Raw genomic sequence first — 18145 nt, forward strand, 5'->3', positions numbered from 1 at the left:
GAGATAAAGGGGATACAAGTTGGACTGGAAGAAGGTAAAGTATTGCTATTTTTAGATGATGTGATAAGTGACTCCAAAAATTCTACCAGGGAACTTCTACAGCTGATAAACACCATCAGAGAAGTGGCTAAATACAAGATTAAAAAAAAAATCAGTAGCTCTCCTGTGTACAAATGACAAACAGGCTAAGAAAGAAATTAGGGAAACAACACCTTTCACAGTAGCCACAAATAATATAAAACATCTCAGGGTAACTCTAATCAAGCAGGTGAAAGACTTGTTTGACAAAAACTTCAAGTCTTTGAAGAAAGAAATTGAAGACAATATCATAAGATAGAAAGAGCTCCCATGCTTGTGGATTGGTAGGATTAACATAGTAAAAATAGCCACCTTACCGAAAGCAATCTACAGATTCAATGCAATCCTCATTAAAATCCCAACACAATTCTTTACAGACTTGAAAGAACAATACTCAGCATCATATGGAAAAACAAAAATCTCAGGATAGCTAAAACAATCCTGTACAATAAAAGAACTTGTGGAAGTATCACCATCCCTGATTTCAAGCTGTACTACAGAGTTATAGTAATAAAAACCACATAGTATTGGCATAAAAACAGACAGGTTGATCAATGGAATCAAATCAAAGACCCAGGCATAAATCCACACACTTATGGATACCTGATTTTTGAAAAAGAAGCCAGAAATACACAATGGAAAAAAGAAAGCATCTTCAATAAATGATGCTAGTCTAACTGGGTGCCTACATGTAGAAGAATGCAAACAGATCCACACCTGCCACCCTGCACAAAACTCAAGTCCAAGTGGATCAAAGACCTCAACATAAATCCAGATACACTGAACTTGAATGAAGAGAAAGTGGGGAATCACCTTGAATGAATTGGCACAGGGGACAACTTCCTGAACAGAGAACACCAATAGCTTAGGTACTAAGATCAATAGTTAATAAATAGGACCTTATGAAACTGAAAAGTTTCCATAAGGCAAAGCACACTGTCAATAGGACAAAACAGCAGCCTACAGAACTGGAAAAGATTTTCATCAACTCCACATCTGACAAAGGGTGTCTTAGGGTTTTTATTGCCATGAAAAGACACCATTGCCATGTCAACTCTTTTTTTGGTTTTTTGAGAGAGGGTTTCTCTGTGTGGTTTTGGTTCCTGTCCTGGATCTTGCTCTGTAGACCAGGTTGGCCTGAACTCACAGAGATCCTCCTGGCTCTGCCTCCCAAGTGCTAGGATTAAAGGCATGCACCACTGCCACCCAGCTGCCACGTCAGCTCTTATAAAGGAAAATATTTAATTGAGGGTGGCTTGCTTACAGTTTCAGAGGTTCAGTCCATTATTACCATGGTGGGGAGCATGGAGACATGCAGACAGACATGGTGCTGGAGCCGAGAGTCCTACATCATACAGGCAACAGGAAGTTGAACTGAGACATTACATGGTATCCCGAGCATAGGAAACCTCAAAGCCCACCCCTACAGTGACACACTTCCTCCAACAAGACCATGTCTCCTAATATTTTCACTCCCTATGAGATTATGGGGGCCAACTACATTACAACTACCACAGAGTGCTAAAATCCAAAATATATAAAGAACTCAAGAAACCATACATTAACAAACCAAATAATCCAATTAAAAATGGGTTACAGATCTAAACAGAGAATGAAAATTTGAGAAATCTCAGATGGCTGAGAAACAGTTAAAGAATTGTTCAACATCTTTGACCATCAGGGAAACAAAAATCAAAACTACTTTGAGATACCATCTTACCTGTCAGAATGGCTGAGATAAAAACACAAGTGACAGCTTATGCTGGTAAGGATATGGAACAAGGGGAACACTCCTCCATTGCTGGTGGAAGTGCAAACTTGAACAGCCACTATGGAAATCAATACAGCAGATTCTCAGGAAATTGGGAATAGATCTAATTCAGGACCCTGCTTTACTACTCTTGGGCATATATCCAAAGAATGCTCCATCTTAGCACAAGGACACTTGCTCAACTATGTTCGTAGAAGCTTTATTCATAATAGCCAGAACCTGGAAACAACCTAAATGCCCCTCAACCAAAGAATGGATAAAGAAAATGTGGTACATTTATACAATGGAGCATTACTCAGCTGTTAAAAAAATGACATTATGAGCTGGACAGTGTTGGTGCACATCTTTAACCCCAGTACTCAGGAGGCAGAGGCAGGTGGATCTCTGAGTTCAATGCCAGCTACATTGTCTACAAAATGAGTTCCAGGACAGCCAAAGTACACAGAGAAATCCTGTCTTGCAAAAAACCAAAAACCAAAAAGATGTCATGAAAATTTCAGGCAAATTGATGGAACTAGAAAAAAAAAAGTCATCCCAAATGAGGTAACCCAGACCCAGAAAGACAAACATAGCACATACTCACTTATAAGTGGATATTAGCTGTTAATTAAAGGATAACTATGCTACAATCCACAGGCCCAGAGAGGCTAAGTAACAAAGAGGGCCTAAGGGGGGATGTATGGATCTCCTTGGGAAGGGGAAATAGAATAGAATAGATGGAGGGAGAGAGTAGTGAGAGAAATGATGGAAACTGGAAGGTATTTGGAGGATGGCATGGAAATCCAGTGCTGTGGAACTCCCTGTAATCTATGAGGGTGACCCTAGAGAAGAAGATTTTTAGTATTGGGGGATATGGAACCTGAACTTGCCATCTTCTGTAACCAAGCAAGGCTTCCAGTGGTGGGACTGGGACATCAACCCAGTCATAAAACCTACCATCTACAATTTGTCCTACCTGCAATATGTGCTGGGATAATGTTGTCATAGAACTTATGGGAGTGGTCAACTAGTGATTGGTCCAACTTGAGGCCCTCACCATGAGAGGGAGCCCACATCTGACATTGCCTAGATGGCTAGGACCCAGAGGCTGGATAGCCCAGAGACCTAGGATAGAACCAAACACAACTGGCCAAAAAAGAAAAAGAAAAGTCAATGAAATGATTCTTAATGATATTCTGCTATACTCCATCGTCATCTGAGGGGCTTCATCCAGCAACTGATGGGAGCAGATGCAAAGACCACAGCCCAACATTAGGTGGAGCTCAGGGAATCCCTCAGAAGAGGGGGAGGAAGGATTGTAGGAGCCAGAGGATTTGAGGATACCAGGAGAACACAGCCCACAGAATCAACTAAGCATGGCTCATAGGAGCTCACAGAGGCTGAAGCAATAATCACGGAGGCTATATGGGTCTGAGCTAGGTCCTCTGCAAATATATTATGGTTGTTTAGCTTGGTGTTCTTGTGGTATTCCTAACAGTGGGAGTAGGGGTGTCTCTGACTCTTTTGCCTGCTCCTGGAACACTTTTCCCCTACTGGGTTGCCTCCTCCAGCCTTGATATGAGGGTTTGTGCTTAGTCTTATTGTAACTCGTTATGCCACTGTCTTACTATTGCTGTGAGGAGACACCATGACCATGGCAACTCTTATAAAGAAAACATTTAATGGAGGGGGCTCACTTACAGTTTAGAGGTTCAGTGCATCATGGCAGGGAACATAGCAACATGCAGGCAGGCATGTTGCTGGAGAAATAGCCTAGTGTTCTACATCTTGCAGGCAACAGGGAGTTGACTGACATTCTGGGCAGTATCCTGAGTATATGAAACCTCAAAGCCCACCCCCACAGTGACACACTTCCTCCAAGAAGGCCATACCCACTCCAACAAAGCCACACCTCCTAATAGTTCCCCTCCCTATGAGATTATTAGATTATGGGATTATGGGGTTCAATTACATTTGAACTACCACAGTCATGTTTGGTTGATATCCCTGGGAGGCCTGCTCTTTTCTGAAGGGAAATGGAGAAGGAGTGGATCTGGAGGAGAAGGGATGTGGGGGGATTGGGTGGGGTGGAGGGGGGGGGAACTCTAGTGGGGTTTAATGTATGAGAGAAGAACAAACAAACAAACAAACAAATAAATAAATACATAAGAGTTCAAGGAGTTTAAAGAAGACACAAAGAAGGGCTGGAGAGATAGCTCAATGGTTAAGAGCACTGGCTGCTCTTCTAGAGGGTCCGGGTTCAATTCCCAGCACCCACATGGCAGCTCACAACTGTCAATAACTCTAGTTCGCTGGGATCTGACACCTTTACACCAATGCACATAAAATAAAGCTAAAATAAATAAAAAATAAAAGAAGACACAAAGAAACAGCTCGATGAATTCAAGGAGAAAGAACTTAAGGAGAGTAAATGCTGGAGCGAAGTAAAAGAAAGCACAGACATAAAGCTGAGGGAAATGACGGAGCCAATTCAAGACTCGAGAATGGACTTCAGTCGGGAGATAGAAACATTGAAGAGTCGAAATGAAGATGGAATGGAAAACTCCAGTAACTCAACTAGAAAATGCAAAGGAAAACCTTGCAGGTAGAATGGATCAAACAGAAGACAGAATATCAGGTCTCAAAGATAAGGTAGAGTATCTAGACCAAATAACCAAGCAAAATGAATTAAATATAAAAGCACAGGAAAAGAACACAAAACAAAAGTAGGAACTGTGAAAAAAATTAAACATTTGAATTATAGGCATAGATATGAGAGAAGATTCCCAAGTCAATGGCATAGACCAGCATGATCATAGCAGAAAACTTCCCCAAACTAGGAAATGACACACCCATACAAACACAAGAAGCACACAAAACACGGAGACCAGAATAGAAATAGACAAGACCAGAAAAGAAATTCCCCATGGCATATCATAGTTAAAACACTAAGTATACATAACAAAGAAAGTGTACTGAAAGTTACAAGAGAAAAAACACAAGTCACATATAAAGGAAAACCCATCAGAATAACAGCTGATTTCTCAATAGAAACTTTGGAAGCCAGAAGAGCCTAGAACAATGCATTCCAAGTCGTAAAAGAAATGACCAGCCTAGAATAATATATCTAGTAATGTTTGTTATTTTCCATGAGTGAAAGAGAAAAAAAAAAAACTTCCATAATATAAACAGCCCAAAAAAGTTTATATAGTGTAAACCAAACCTAAACAAAGCACAGGAAACTTTATTTTGGGCTGAAGAGAGGAATGAGCTATCAGGATAACTGTGGCAAGAAATATGAAGCCATAATTATTAAAACAAAAATACCACTGAGAACACAAACACCACCAAGAAATCAACAGCACATGACAACAATTAACACACACATGATAATAATAACTTTAAATGTTGCCAGGTGTGGTGGTGGACTCCTTTAATCCCAACACTTGGGAGAGACAGGCAGTTTAAGGCCTGCTTGGTTTACACAGAGAAACCCTGTTTTGAAAAACAAAACAAGCAAGCAAACAAACAAAACTTTAAATATCAATGGCCCCAATTCTCCAATCAAAAGACATAGATTGACTTAATGGATCAATAAACAAAATTCCTCTCAGTTGCTTTCATTAAACACATTTCAGTTTTAAAGACAGGCAGCACCTTAGAGTGTGGACAAAAGTACTCCAATCAGACGGGACCAGGAGGCAAGCAGGTGTCTGTATCCTAATATCTGACAAAGTGACTTAAAACTAAAAGTAAACAGAAGAGAGAGACACTTCATTCTAATTAAGGGAACAGTTAACCAAAAAGACACCACTATCCTAAATATATATATACACCAAACTCTGGGTCACCCAATTTCCTTAAAAAATAATTACTGGATTTAAACACAGATTCACACTAATCCATTAAAAATAGGTGATTTCAATATCTCACTCTTTCCAGTAGACAGGTCATCTGGACAAAAAATAAATAAACAGGGAAGTATCAGGATGAATTGTGATCACATCAAATGAACTTAACAGATATGAACAGAATATTCTACACAAACTCCAAAGAATACACATTCCACTTAGCAGCACATGGAAGCTTTTCTAAAACAAACCACATCCTGGGACACAAAACAAACAGTTACAAATTGAAGGAGATTGAAATCATTCCTTGTGTCCTATCTGACCACAATGCACTACAACTTAAAATTAACAGCAAATAAACCTCCAGCAAGCAAGCAAACTCATGGAGATTAAACAACTTCATATTGCATGATGAATGGGTCAGAGAAGAAATCAAGAAAGAAATGAAAAACTTTCTGGAGCTAAATGAAATGAAAACACAACAAAACCTCTGGGATACAATGAAAGTGGTCCTATGAGGGGAATTTATATCTCTAAGTGCCGACATTAAATCAGAAAGAACACACTAAATGGCTTAGTGATGCAACCGGAATAGTTGGAAAAACAAGAACAAACTAAATCTAAACCCAGTAGACAGAAAGAAATAATAATAAGAATCAGAACAGAAACCAACCAAACAGAAAAAGAAAACAATACAAAGAGTCAACAAATCTAAGAACTTTGTTTATCTTTGAGAGGATAAACAAGATGAAGAGACTGTTGGCCCAACTAACTTGAAGAAAGAAAGAGGGGACACAAATGAACAGAATCAGAAATGAAGAGGGAAATATTATGACAGACACCAAAGAAATACAGAATATTATAAGGGAATATTTTAAAAACCTGAACTCCAATAAGATGGAAAACCTAAAAGAAATGGATAAATTTCTAGATTCAACCAAACCACTAAAACTAAACTCAGAAGCCAACAACCTAAACGGACCCATAACAAATGACAAAATTGAAATAGTAAAAAAAAGCCTTTCAGCTAAAAAAAAGTTCAAGACCCAATGGATTCACACCAGAATTCTACCAGATATCCAGAGAATCTCTTTAATTTATTAATAAAAAGAAAGGGGGGCTGGAGAGATGGCTCACAGGTTAAGAGCACTGCTTGCTCTTCCAAAGGTCCTGAGTGCAATTCCCAGCAACCACGTGGTGGCTCACAGCCATCTGTAATGAGATCTGGTGCCCTCTTCTGGCCTGAAGGGATATGTGCAGATAGAACACTACATACATAATAAATAAATAAATCTTAAAAAAAAAAGAAAAGAAAAGAAAGGAAGGAATGAATGAATGAAGGAAGGAAGGAGCACCCCAGACTTTTTCTACAAAGTCACTATCACTCTAATAACCAAATCAGGTAAAGACACAACACAAGAAAAGAAAACTACAGGTCAGTATCCCAGATGATTGTACACTCAAAAATACTCAAGAAAATATGTTCAAACAGAATATAGACATACATAAAAAAAAATTATACACAGTGACCAAGTTGGCTTTATCCCTGAAATGCAGGGGTGGTTCAACATATACAATCAAGAAATGTAATAACTGGGTCTTGGGGTAAATTGATTCCCAATTTTCTGATAAACCACCATACTGATTTCCAAAGTGGCTGGACAAGTTTGTATTCCCACCAACAGTGGAGGAGTGTTCCTCTTGCTCCACATCCTCCCCAACATAAGCTGTCTTCAGTATTTTTGATCTTAGCCATTCTGACAGGTATAAGATGGTATCTCAGTGTTGGTTTGATTTTCATCTCCCTGATAATTAAGGATGCTGAGCAATTCCTTAAATGTTTTTTGGCCATTTGAGATTCTTCTGTTGAGAATTCTCTGTTTAGCTCTATAGCCCATTTTTTAATTGTATTGTTTGTTATTTTGATGTCTAGTTTCTTGAGTTCTTTATATATTTTGGAGACCAGCCCTCTGTCAGATGTGGGGTTGGTGAAAATCTTTTCCCATTCTGTAGGCTGTCGTTTTGTCTTATTTACTGTGTCTTTTGCCTTACAGAAGCTTCTCAGTTTCAGGAGTTCCCATTTATTAATTGTTGTTCTCAGTGTCTGTGCTACTAGTGTTATATTTAGGAAGTGGTCTCCTGTGCCAATGTGTTCAAGACTATTTCCTACTTTCTCTTCTATCAGGTTCAGTGTAACTGGTTTTATATTGAGGTCAAGACCCAGCTACCACTCTTGGGCACATACCCAAAGAATACTCAATCATACCACAAAGACACATGCTCAACTATGTTCATAGCAGCATTATTCGTAATAGCTAGAACCTGGAAACAACCTATATGCCCCTCAACTGAAGAATGGATTAAGAAAATGTGGTACATATACACAATGGAGTACTACTCAGCAGAGAAAAACAATGACATGAAATTTGCAGGCAAATGGATGGAACTAGAAAATATCATCCTGAGTGAGGTAACCCAGACTCAGAAGGACAAACATGGTATGTACCCACTCATAAGTGGATACTAGATATAAAGCAAAGAATAATCAGGCAACAACTCACAACTCCAGAGAAGCTAACTAACAGGGAGACCCAAAGAGGAACACATGGACCACCCTATGAAGGGGAAATAGATGAGATCTCCATGAGTAAATAGGGGATGATGGGAGGCCAATGGAGGGTAGGGGATAGGGGATGAGAACATAAGGGAATGGGATGGCTGAGCTGGAACAGGGAGGGAAAGGGAATGCAATGAAAGAGATACCATGATAGAGAGAGACATCATGGGGATAGAGAAAAACCCGGGGCTAGGGAAATTGCCAGGAATCCCCAAGGATGACCCCAGCCTGGGCTACTAGCAATAGTGGAGAGGGTGCCTGAACTGAACTGGCTTGCCCCAGAGATCAGACCGGTGAATACCCCAATTGTCATCACAGAACTTTTCTCAAATGACTGATGGAAGCAGATGCAGAGATCCACAGCCAATCACTAGACGGAGCTCCAGGAGTCCAATCAAAGAGAGAGAAGAGGGATTCTATGAGCAAGTGCATCAGGATCATGATGGGGAAACATGCAGGGATGGCCAAACCAAACTAGAGGGAACTCATGAAAGTTGGATTAATGGTTGTGGAGCCTGCATGGAACTGGGCTAGGCCCTCTGCATGGTGAGACAGTTGTGTAGCTTGATCTGCTTGGGAGGCCCCTGGTGGTAGGATCAGAATCCATCTCTGGTGCATGAATGGGCTTTGTGGAGCCCACTACCCATGATGGGACACCTCGTGCAGTCTTGAGGCAGGGGGAAGGGCTTGGACTTGCCTCTACTGGATGTGCCTCCCCATGGGAGGCCTTGCCTTCTTGTGGGTGGGAGTGGGGATTGGGAGGGGGAGGCTGGGGGGGTCGGGAGGAGGGAAGAGGGGAATATTTTATTTTATTTTATTTTATTTTATTTTATTTTATTTTATTTTACAATACCATTCAGTTCTACATATCAGCCACGGGTTCCCCTATTCTCCCCCCTCCCACACCCTCCCCTTACCCCCAGCCTACCCCCCATTCCCACCTCCTCCAGGGCAAATCCTCCCCCGAGGACTGCGATCAACCTGGTAGACTCAGTCCAGGCAGGTCCAGTCCCTTCCTCCCAGACTGAGCCAAGTGTGAGGGGAATCTTTGATTGGTGTGTAAAATGAATGAAAAAATTTTCTTAATTAAAAAAAAAGAAATGTAATAAACCACACAAATGTACTTAAAGACAAAAATCACAGGATCATCTCAACAGATGCAGAAAAAGCCTTTGACAAAATCCAACACGTCTTCATGATAAAAGTACTAGAGAATGTAGGGCTAGAGGGAACATACCTCCACATAATAAAAGGTGTATACAAGAAATCCACAGCCAGCATCATTTTAAATGGAGAAAAGCTTGAAGCATCCCACTGAAGTCAGGAACATGTCCACTATGCCCACACCTTTTCAATATTGTGCTAGAAACATCAGTTGAAGCAATAAGGCAAGAGGTGGAATTTAAAGGGTACAAACAGGGAAAGAATAATTCCTAATGTTTTGTTCTCACTGTTTCAGTGTTTCATGGTTCCTGTGCAGGTCTTTGATGGATTTAGAGGTAACTTTGTGTAAGGTGGGGGATTCAGGGCCAATTTCATCCTTCTGCACGTGGCCCTCAGGTTTCCCAGCACCGTCTGTTGAAAAGCTTTCCTTTCTCTTTCGTCAAACATTAGGTGGCTGAGGTCACATGTATGCATTTTGGGTCTTCAGTTTTGGTCTATTGGCCTACATGTCTGTTTCTGTGCAAGTACCATATTGGTTTTATTACTATGCCTCTGTAATATGTAACAATAATACTATGGCTTAAGAACTGAAATTGTAAGCCCTCCAGCACTGTTTTTTTTGCTCAGGATTGTGCTGGCTTTCAAGGTCTTTTGTTATTCCACGTGAATCTTAGGGTAGTTTTTTTGTTTTGTCTTGGTTCTGTTTGTATTTTTCTATTTCTGTGAAGAATGACGTGGGGATTTTGATTGAGATATCACTGAATCTAAGGTTCAGGGAACACTGAGGAAGCCTGGGCAGAAAGATTTTAAGAGACAGAGGATCAGGGAGTTTGCTGTGAGATTTTTGTCTCCTAATAATGTCAGAAACTACATCCATAAAGTCTCATCAATGTGAATGCCCGTATGTGAGCTGAACAAAGATGATACTGATGGCCGTGCCAAAGCAGACAGGGAAAACCCACAGAGCCTCAGCCCTACACAAAGAACTACAGGCAACTGACAAAAGAGGGGAGCAGGAGAGATGGCCTTCCCCAGGGAAGAGCACATGAATTAGCTGTCCAGGGCCAAGCGGCAGCCCTGAAAACATACATAGGAGTCACATTATACAGACTGAACAGGTTATATTTAGGAAAACACACACACACACACACACACACACACACACACACACACACACACACACACTATGCACACATGCATGCACACACGCACGCAATAGTTTTTGTAAAGGCCATGAATTTGAAGGAGATCAGTGAGAGGATTTGGAGGGAGGAGATGGCAAGGGAAAATGTAATTATATTATAGTCTCAAAAGTGAAACTAAAATACAAAAAGAAAAAGAATGATGTGGATCAAAGTAACTGGCTATGATGGGTGGGTGTGTGCTTGTCTAGACGGTTCTTAGAGAAGGCTTGTGTGAACAGACAACCATTAGCTGGGGGCTACCAGTCGAGCTAGAGTAGGTCAGAGAAGTTGGGATCACTATGATGAGGACCTATCACTCTAGTGAAGTTGGATCAGTGGACAGGACCCTGCTAGTGGACAGCCTTGCACACGGCAGCAATGAGATCGGGTTATTTGCTTGGGAGCAGAGAGACTTTCAATACGAAGTGTGGGGATGATGGGTTTTGTAAAACATCACCCATGGTGGCTTGGGCCTGTGAGACTGCAGCTGAGAAGGAAAGGGAGCAGGAAGGAATCAGGTTGCTTGGTCTTTCGATAGCAGACACTTGGAGGCTGGACTGGCTCGTCTCTCCGGGCTCTTCCAGCTCTGGGATGTGGGACATCTTAATCTATAATAAGTGTTGGGACATCCGAATGAGGAAGTGCCAGGGAAGCTGTTGTCAGGGCTGATTTCACAGAGCAACAGCTTCATCCCTATCTCTTGGGCCACTTGGCCCTGGGATTGTGTTGCCCCTTTCGCCACCTTTTATCTGCCCCACAAGAGTGTTGGCCAAGTCCAGGCAGCGGGCCGTTGATCAGATCTGGACTCCATCTTTTTTATGAGGCTGGGGAATCCAACTGGGCCGAACTTGATTCTATAAGAGGCTCCTTATGGTTTTTTTTTTTATGATCTGAAGGGACTCTCCCGCTGTCCATTGCCTGCTCTTCTGTCCCTGCCTTCTGTTCTAGCAGGTCCTCAGGCTCATTTCCTGGGACATGTGTCCCTGCCACTCCCTCTGCCGAGCGCACCAACTGACAGGGAGATGGGCCCGAGGTTGTTAGTCACCCCTGCCACAGGACACATTGCTACACATTTAGCAATGTCAGGCCACATGCATTTATCAGCACAGTTCAGTAGATCAGAGATAGGAGCATGGCATGGCTGGGTTTCTGTTTGGGGACTCGCAAGGCTGAAATCCAAACGTTGCTCGACCACATTTCTGAGCTAATGAGGTTGTGGCGGGATTCTGTTTCTTGTGGGTATGACACTGAGGTTCCTGATTCCTTACTGGCTGCAAGAAGGGGCAAGAAGTTAGGCCCTCAAGACTGCCCACATTCCTTGCCATGGTGTCTTCCACTTTAAAAGCCAGCAATAGGTCTTCTGGGTTGAATATCCTAACACTTGGGATCTGTAACTTCAGGAAGAGCCCAGCTTCTTTTAAGGGTTCATTTCATTAGGCAGATTCACCCCATATAAGCCATTCTTTGTCTTCTGTCCTTCTTACCTACCTCCCTTCCTCTTCCCTCGTTTTCTCTCTCCTCCTATCTGGTTTTTCTCCTGTCCTGTCCTGTCCTGTCCTCTCTTCTCTCCTGTCCTCTTCTCTTCTCTTCTCTTCTCTTCTCTTCTCTTCTCTTCTCTTCTCTTCTCTTCTTTTCTGTCCTCTCCTCTCCTCTCCTGTCCTCTCCTGTCTTTTCCTGTCCTGTCCTCTCCTGTCCTGTCCTCTCTTCTCTCCTGTCCTATCCTCTCCTGTCCTGTCTTCTCCTGTCCTCTCTTGTCCTGTCCTCTCCTCTCCTCTCCTGTCCAAACCAAAACAGCACACATATGTAACCCCAAAGCTGTGCAGGAGAGAGCAAGGTGGAATCAGTTCCTGAGAGCTTGCTGGCCTGCTGGTCTAGCCTACTAGTGAGTGCCAGCTTCAGTGAGAGACCTTGATTAAAAAAAAATAAGGTGGAGCACACATGTGCACACATGTGCACACATATGTGCATAGGTACATGCATATACTGCACACAAAGATTAAATGAGGCAGTATTTCCACACACAGTACTGAAATCTGTACAGTAAATTTTATGATTATGAAGGTGGTAGATTGGCCAACCAAGGGGTCCAATTCTGAGGGTGAGTAGTTGGTGCATGAGAATACTTCTTGTTCACCAAGCTCCTCAGCTCAGTGATTTCCAGGTCCATTTGCATCCCCATAACCTGGACACGTTAAACGCAGCTGTTTGCTTTCTACTCTAGAGCAACTAACCAATCAGAATTTCCCAGAGACGGTCTTATGTGTTTTAAAAACATGTTTAATAAGGTCTCACTTCAGCATATAGATTTTGCACACATAGATTGCAATACCTGGAGACATATAGAATAATAAAAGAAGGAACAGTTACCTCCCTTCTCACTCATGGAGGCCACCAAGGTCGTCAGGCTGGTGTGAATTCTTTCCACATCTAAATATGGTCTCGATGAAAACTCACAGGAAGGAGCTGCCCAAGGTTTCTTCTTGTAAAGTGGTGTTCTCACACTGAATATTTTCTCCTTGCTGGGTGTGATGGTAGCACATGCCTGCAGTTTCAGCACGAGAGAAGCTGAGACAGGAGGATTGCCACAAGTTGGAAGACAGCCCGAGCTATATAGTATCAGGCCAGTCAGGACCACATGGCAAGACAAAAAGCAAAAAACAAAGGGGAAACAGAGGCAGTGAACAGACAGACAGACAGACACATGTTTTCCTGTCTGTCTTGCTTTGTTCCCTTCCTGATGGGGCACACAGCTCCTTAGGCTCAGAGGCACAAGAATTCTCTAGAACAGATGTGACCCATTTCAGTCACCATCCATGGCCCAGTCGTTTTGATGGTACAATCAACCAATAAACAACTTTGTGAAAGTTTTCCTATGTACAGGTGCTTTTCTATCTAAAACAACAGGCTACAAAGAGGGAAATTGGCCAAAAGTCAGTCTTTAACAGATAATGAGTGTTTCCCCCAATGACTTAGGTAAAGTGGGAAAATAATGAATTGGGGAAAACTCCCATGGAGAGTCAGAAATGGAGCCCAGAAATGGAACTCTTAGCTCAGACCAAGAACTCAAGGCTCCCTTCCCCCACACGTGGTGGCTAAGGAATAGACTCATCAAATAAGTGAAGAAAGGACTCTTATCAGCCCACCCTCTCCCTCTGGCTGAGGCAAACCCTCCTGTGCCCAGGGGACTTCCTCCAAGGTGTCTATAAAAGTCACTGTGAGATGGGGTGAGGAGGGATCCAGCTTTGCAAACTTGATACGACCCAGGAAGACCTGTAAGTTTTTTCTCAACTGGGGATGTCCAGTCTCTGGGGAGGCCCCTGACTTCTAGGCTGAGGGCTCTAGTCACCTGGCAGGGCTTCATGTGGCTTTTGGCTTCTGCTGGAGCTAGTGCGATGAGCATCACTTCTGAGCCACAGACACACTCCCCTTGTCCCGGCGAGGAAAGGAGAATCCTGTGTGGCTTGGGGCAAGGAACACATGGTTTAAGGGCTGTGCATTCCCAGCAAGATCAACAACCATTGCTTCTCCATTCACTCACATTGCAGACACGGACAAGCTTGTTAATGTAAATGAATGGAGAAATAAATAAATAATTCATTTTACTTGCTGGCTTACAAGAAAGCTAGGCAGAGCTGCTCCTTATGGAGTGCTTTATTTTGTTCAGAAAGGACTTCCTGGAGCTGGGGCTGGGCCTCAGTTGGTAGAGTACCTGCCCAGCATGCACCAAGCCCTGGGTTCAATCCCCAACAAAATATAAACCAGGGGTGATGGTACATGCCTATAATCTCAGCGCTTGGGAAACAGAAGCAGGATAATCAGGAATTCTATGCCATTCTTGGCTACATATTGAGTTCCAGGCTACCTAGGCTATATGAAACCTTGTCATGAACAGAGCAAAACAGATGAGTTCCTTAGAACCGCATGGACTGGGCTCAGCCTTAGCTCTTCTGGCTCATCCTAAATTCTTGCCTTCTTTTTCTACACCCTCCTCCCATAGGTCCAAAATGGTCTGGCTGTAGAGTGTGTGTGTATGTGTGTTTGTGTAAAACATCTGTGTTCTCTGTTTCAGGACAAAGCCAAGATGAAATTCCCTCTGCTTCTGGCTCTTCTAGTCGGAGGAGCGTCTACTCTTCATCTGAGTGAGTCGTCAGTTCTCTCTCTCTCTCTCTCTCTCTCTCTCTCTCTCTCTCTCTCTCTCTCTCTCTCGTTCCTGTGTGGAATAGATGAGGTCTGACTCACATAACCAGTGCCATCACCAATCATTCCCAATTTTAGAATCCCTGTACACTAGAGTACACAGGGGTTCTGCAGGACCCCTGAGAACATCCGTTAGGCCTGTAGCCTTGATTCTGTTCCGGCATTTCCAATTTTGTTCTTTCTACATAATTCTAAATGATGTTTCCAGTAATAATGGCTTCTTTTGACTTTGAGTTTACTGAGCATTTTCCTCTGCATGTTATGTCCTTTAGTCCCCAGAGCAGCCCCATGAAGTACCTGGGGTTGTATACCAACTTCACAAACAAAGAAATAAAAGTGGTAATTGCCGAGTCCAGGACCCAGACCCACAAAGAATGGACTCTAAGCTACTGTGGTTAGCTTTCTTGACCTCATGTGTGACATGGGGTGTCTCCTCATGGAGATGTGGCTGTAGGTTTCTTTCTTTTCAGGCAGGGTTTTGCACACTAGTGTTCAGGGAGTGAGGCAGGAGATGCCCACAGGTCTAGGGAGACTAGGGGAAAGTGTGAAGGAAAGACACTTGAATTTTCTACTTGCCAGGGTCTGACACTTCCGACTTCAAAAGCCCATTGAGAGATGAGAACTTGCCTAGGGATGTGGGGATGTCAAGACCGGAAGTAGAAGAGTGTCCTCCTGGGGAGGGGCTAATACCGCTGGAGGAAGAGGAAGGTTCTGGAAGTGAAGATACTCCTGGGGATGAGGGAGCTGTCTCAGGCCAGGATGTGTCCAATGAGGACCTTCAGTGCCCTAAGGAAGAGGACACAGTGAGACTGATGGGCGACTCCGGATGTAAGACCTGTCGCTACCTCCTGGTGAGGAGTCCTCACCAGTTTGACAACGCTCAAGTAAGTGGCTGAGGCGGAGAGCAGGGACAGACAGGAGACATGTCTCCATTTCCCACAGCGTTAGTGCTTGCTCTTTTTGTGGGCTGGTGGTGGGGGCATCAGCAGAGGATGAAGTTTCAGAGATGTTGGGTGGGGAGAAGGTCTTGGGGAAATGTGCTGGACTTTGCTCTACTGCTTTCTAATGGCTATGGTTATGGAGGGAGGGGAAAGAGGGCAGGGAGTAAGAACAGAGGGTGGGGGCGGGGAGGAAGGGAATGGAGACACAGAGACCATGACTGTGACCATGGGCACTCCTGGCGAGGGGTGAGGGACTTCCCTTCTTCCTCTTCTGTTTTGTTCTGCAGGCGGTTTGCCGGCGCTGCTACCGGGGCAGCCTCGCCTCCATCCACAGCTTCAGAGTTAACTTTTATATCCAGTGCTCTGTCAGGGGACTCAACCAAGGTCAAGTCTGGATTGGAGGCAGGATCTCGGGCTGGGTAAGAGGGATACCAGAATTAAGTGGGAGCACCTCTTGACCCCATCCAGTATCAACTTTGCCACGGCTTTGTCTGTATTTCCCTTTACTGTCCCCTGAAGAGCCGGGGACAGAAGGCCACTCAGACAAGACACTGAGGTGCCACCAAAGATCTAGAATCAGGCTTGAGTCCAAGTTCCTCCCAGCTTTTTACCTTTGTGGTCCGGGGGTTGTTGCCTTACCTGTATGTTTTCCTCTGCCCCACTTCTGGTTCATGATATAAGAATGACCACGCCATAGAGATGAGAATGGGGTGGTGATGATCGCTGTGAGCCAAAAGTTCAGCTTGCCAGCTTATCCACGATGGCCCTGTGGTCAAGGACCTTGGGGGTTAGTAGGAATAGTGCTGGCTCTGTCCCTTACCCTCCCCCACACTGTATCCCTTTGCCTCCTACCTTCTCTAGGGTCGCTGCAAACGCTTTGGATGGGTTGATGGAAGCTCTTGGAACTTTGCATTTTGGGCTGCTGGCCAGCCTGGCCGTGGTGGTGGCAGATGCGTGACCCTGTGTACTCAAGGTGAGGCTGGCTGGAGATGAATGAAGGGGAGGCCAGGGAGACTCAAGGAAGAATGCCAGGAAGTGAGGCTGGCCACTGAGGGAGCAGCTTTCTGAGGGAAGTGTAGAGTCTGTGGGAACTACAATATTCCTAGTGTCACGTGAGTGTAGACAAAGAGCTGAAATTCTCCTATTCTCCCTTCACAGGAGGCCACTGGCGTCGATCTGTCTGTGCCAAGAGACGTCCCTTCATCTGTTCGTATTGAGCTGGTCCCAGCCAGGAGTTCTAATTCATCCTCTCCTGGGTCCTGCCTCTCCTTTCCTGCCAGATGCCCCCTTCTTTCGTCCCCTACAATAAAACTGCTTCCCTGAAATAGATTCCTTTTCTCCTGTGATCATTCGTGGCTCAGTCTCCTTTTGTGCTTTCTGCTTTCTCATCTCACTCTGCTCCACACCTTTCATGAAGGAGCCATAAAGTCAGCACTCTTCAGGAAATGACGGTACAGTGGGGTTTATGAAGGCTTTCTTCTGACAATAGGGAAATGTGTGCAGGTGGCACGAAAGTGCCCATGGAAGACCCGATTAACTAGCATCTGTGTATCAGGTATTGTCAGGGCCCCGCCAACAGCTTCCAGGCATGTGAAGGTTTTGGGTGGACTCTCACCTACACTGGCTCTTCTTTCCCACTGTATTAGCTGCTGTGACAAAATATCTGACTCAGGAAGACAGAGCTTATTTGGGGCCACAGGTCAAGGGGTCCACTATGGTAGGGAAGTCCTGGTAGAGAGACTCAAGGCAGGTGGTTACATTGTATCCATAGTTAGGAAGCAGCAAAGAGATGAATGTCCGTGTGCAGCTAGCTTCTTCCAGACACAACCCAGGACCCACACCCAGGAAATGGTGGGACTTCACACCTCAATGAACCTGATCAAGATAATCCCTCCCAGGCACCATTTCTCTGTTTTCTATTAAGGAGGCTGGCATTACAGCATGTATTTTATTGGCTGCTTGTCTCTCCCCAGATGAATCCTCTCTTCCTCTAGCAATGTTTCTGTACTTCCCCGAATTAACTATAGGATGTGGACTCAGATCCTTGTCTCAGGCTCTGCTTTGGAGAGAGCCCAATAATGAACTCTTTATTATGAGTCAGACTCTCAATGAGGTCTGGGAATCTAAGACACAGGGTGTGTGTGTGTGTGTGTGTGTGTGTGTGTGTGTGTGTGTGTGTGTGTGAGAGAGAGAGAGAGAGAGAGAGAGAGAGAGAGAGAGAGCTCACGAACATGTGCTAGTTGTTACCAATGATTGAGTACTTACCCGCTGTGGCAAATGCCTTGCATAGATCACACTTTGCCATCCATCATCATTATCTCTGCCATGCAGAAGCAGGCTCAGAGAAGTCATACATGGATGAA

The 18145-nt window shown here is 43.9% G+C and overlaps 1 protein-coding gene across 1 annotated transcript; it reads left to right on the forward strand.

The window, feature by feature from the left end:
* The first annotated feature begins 13872 nt into the window (after positions 1 to 13872).
* Prg2 (proteoglycan 2, pro eosinophil major basic protein) lies at positions 13873 to 17104 on the forward strand. The gene is made up of 6 exons (XM_006989653.4): positions 13873 to 13916; positions 14714 to 14783; positions 15421 to 15725; positions 16070 to 16201; positions 16644 to 16755; positions 16941 to 17104. The coding sequence occupies exons 2-6, from the start codon at positions 14726 to 14728 to the stop codon at positions 16997 to 16999; spliced, it is 666 nt and encodes a 221-aa protein (XP_006989715.2). The 5' UTR covers positions 13873 to 13916; positions 14714 to 14725; the 3' UTR covers positions 17000 to 17104.
* The last annotated feature ends 1041 nt before the right edge of the window (positions 17105 to 18145 follow it).

This window comes from Peromyscus maniculatus, chromosome 4 (assembly GCF_049852395.1).
Source record: "Peromyscus maniculatus bairdii isolate BWxNUB_F1_BW_parent chromosome 4, HU_Pman_BW_mat_3.1, whole genome shotgun sequence".
NCBI lineage: Eukaryota > Metazoa > Chordata > Mammalia > Rodentia > Cricetidae > Peromyscus > Peromyscus maniculatus.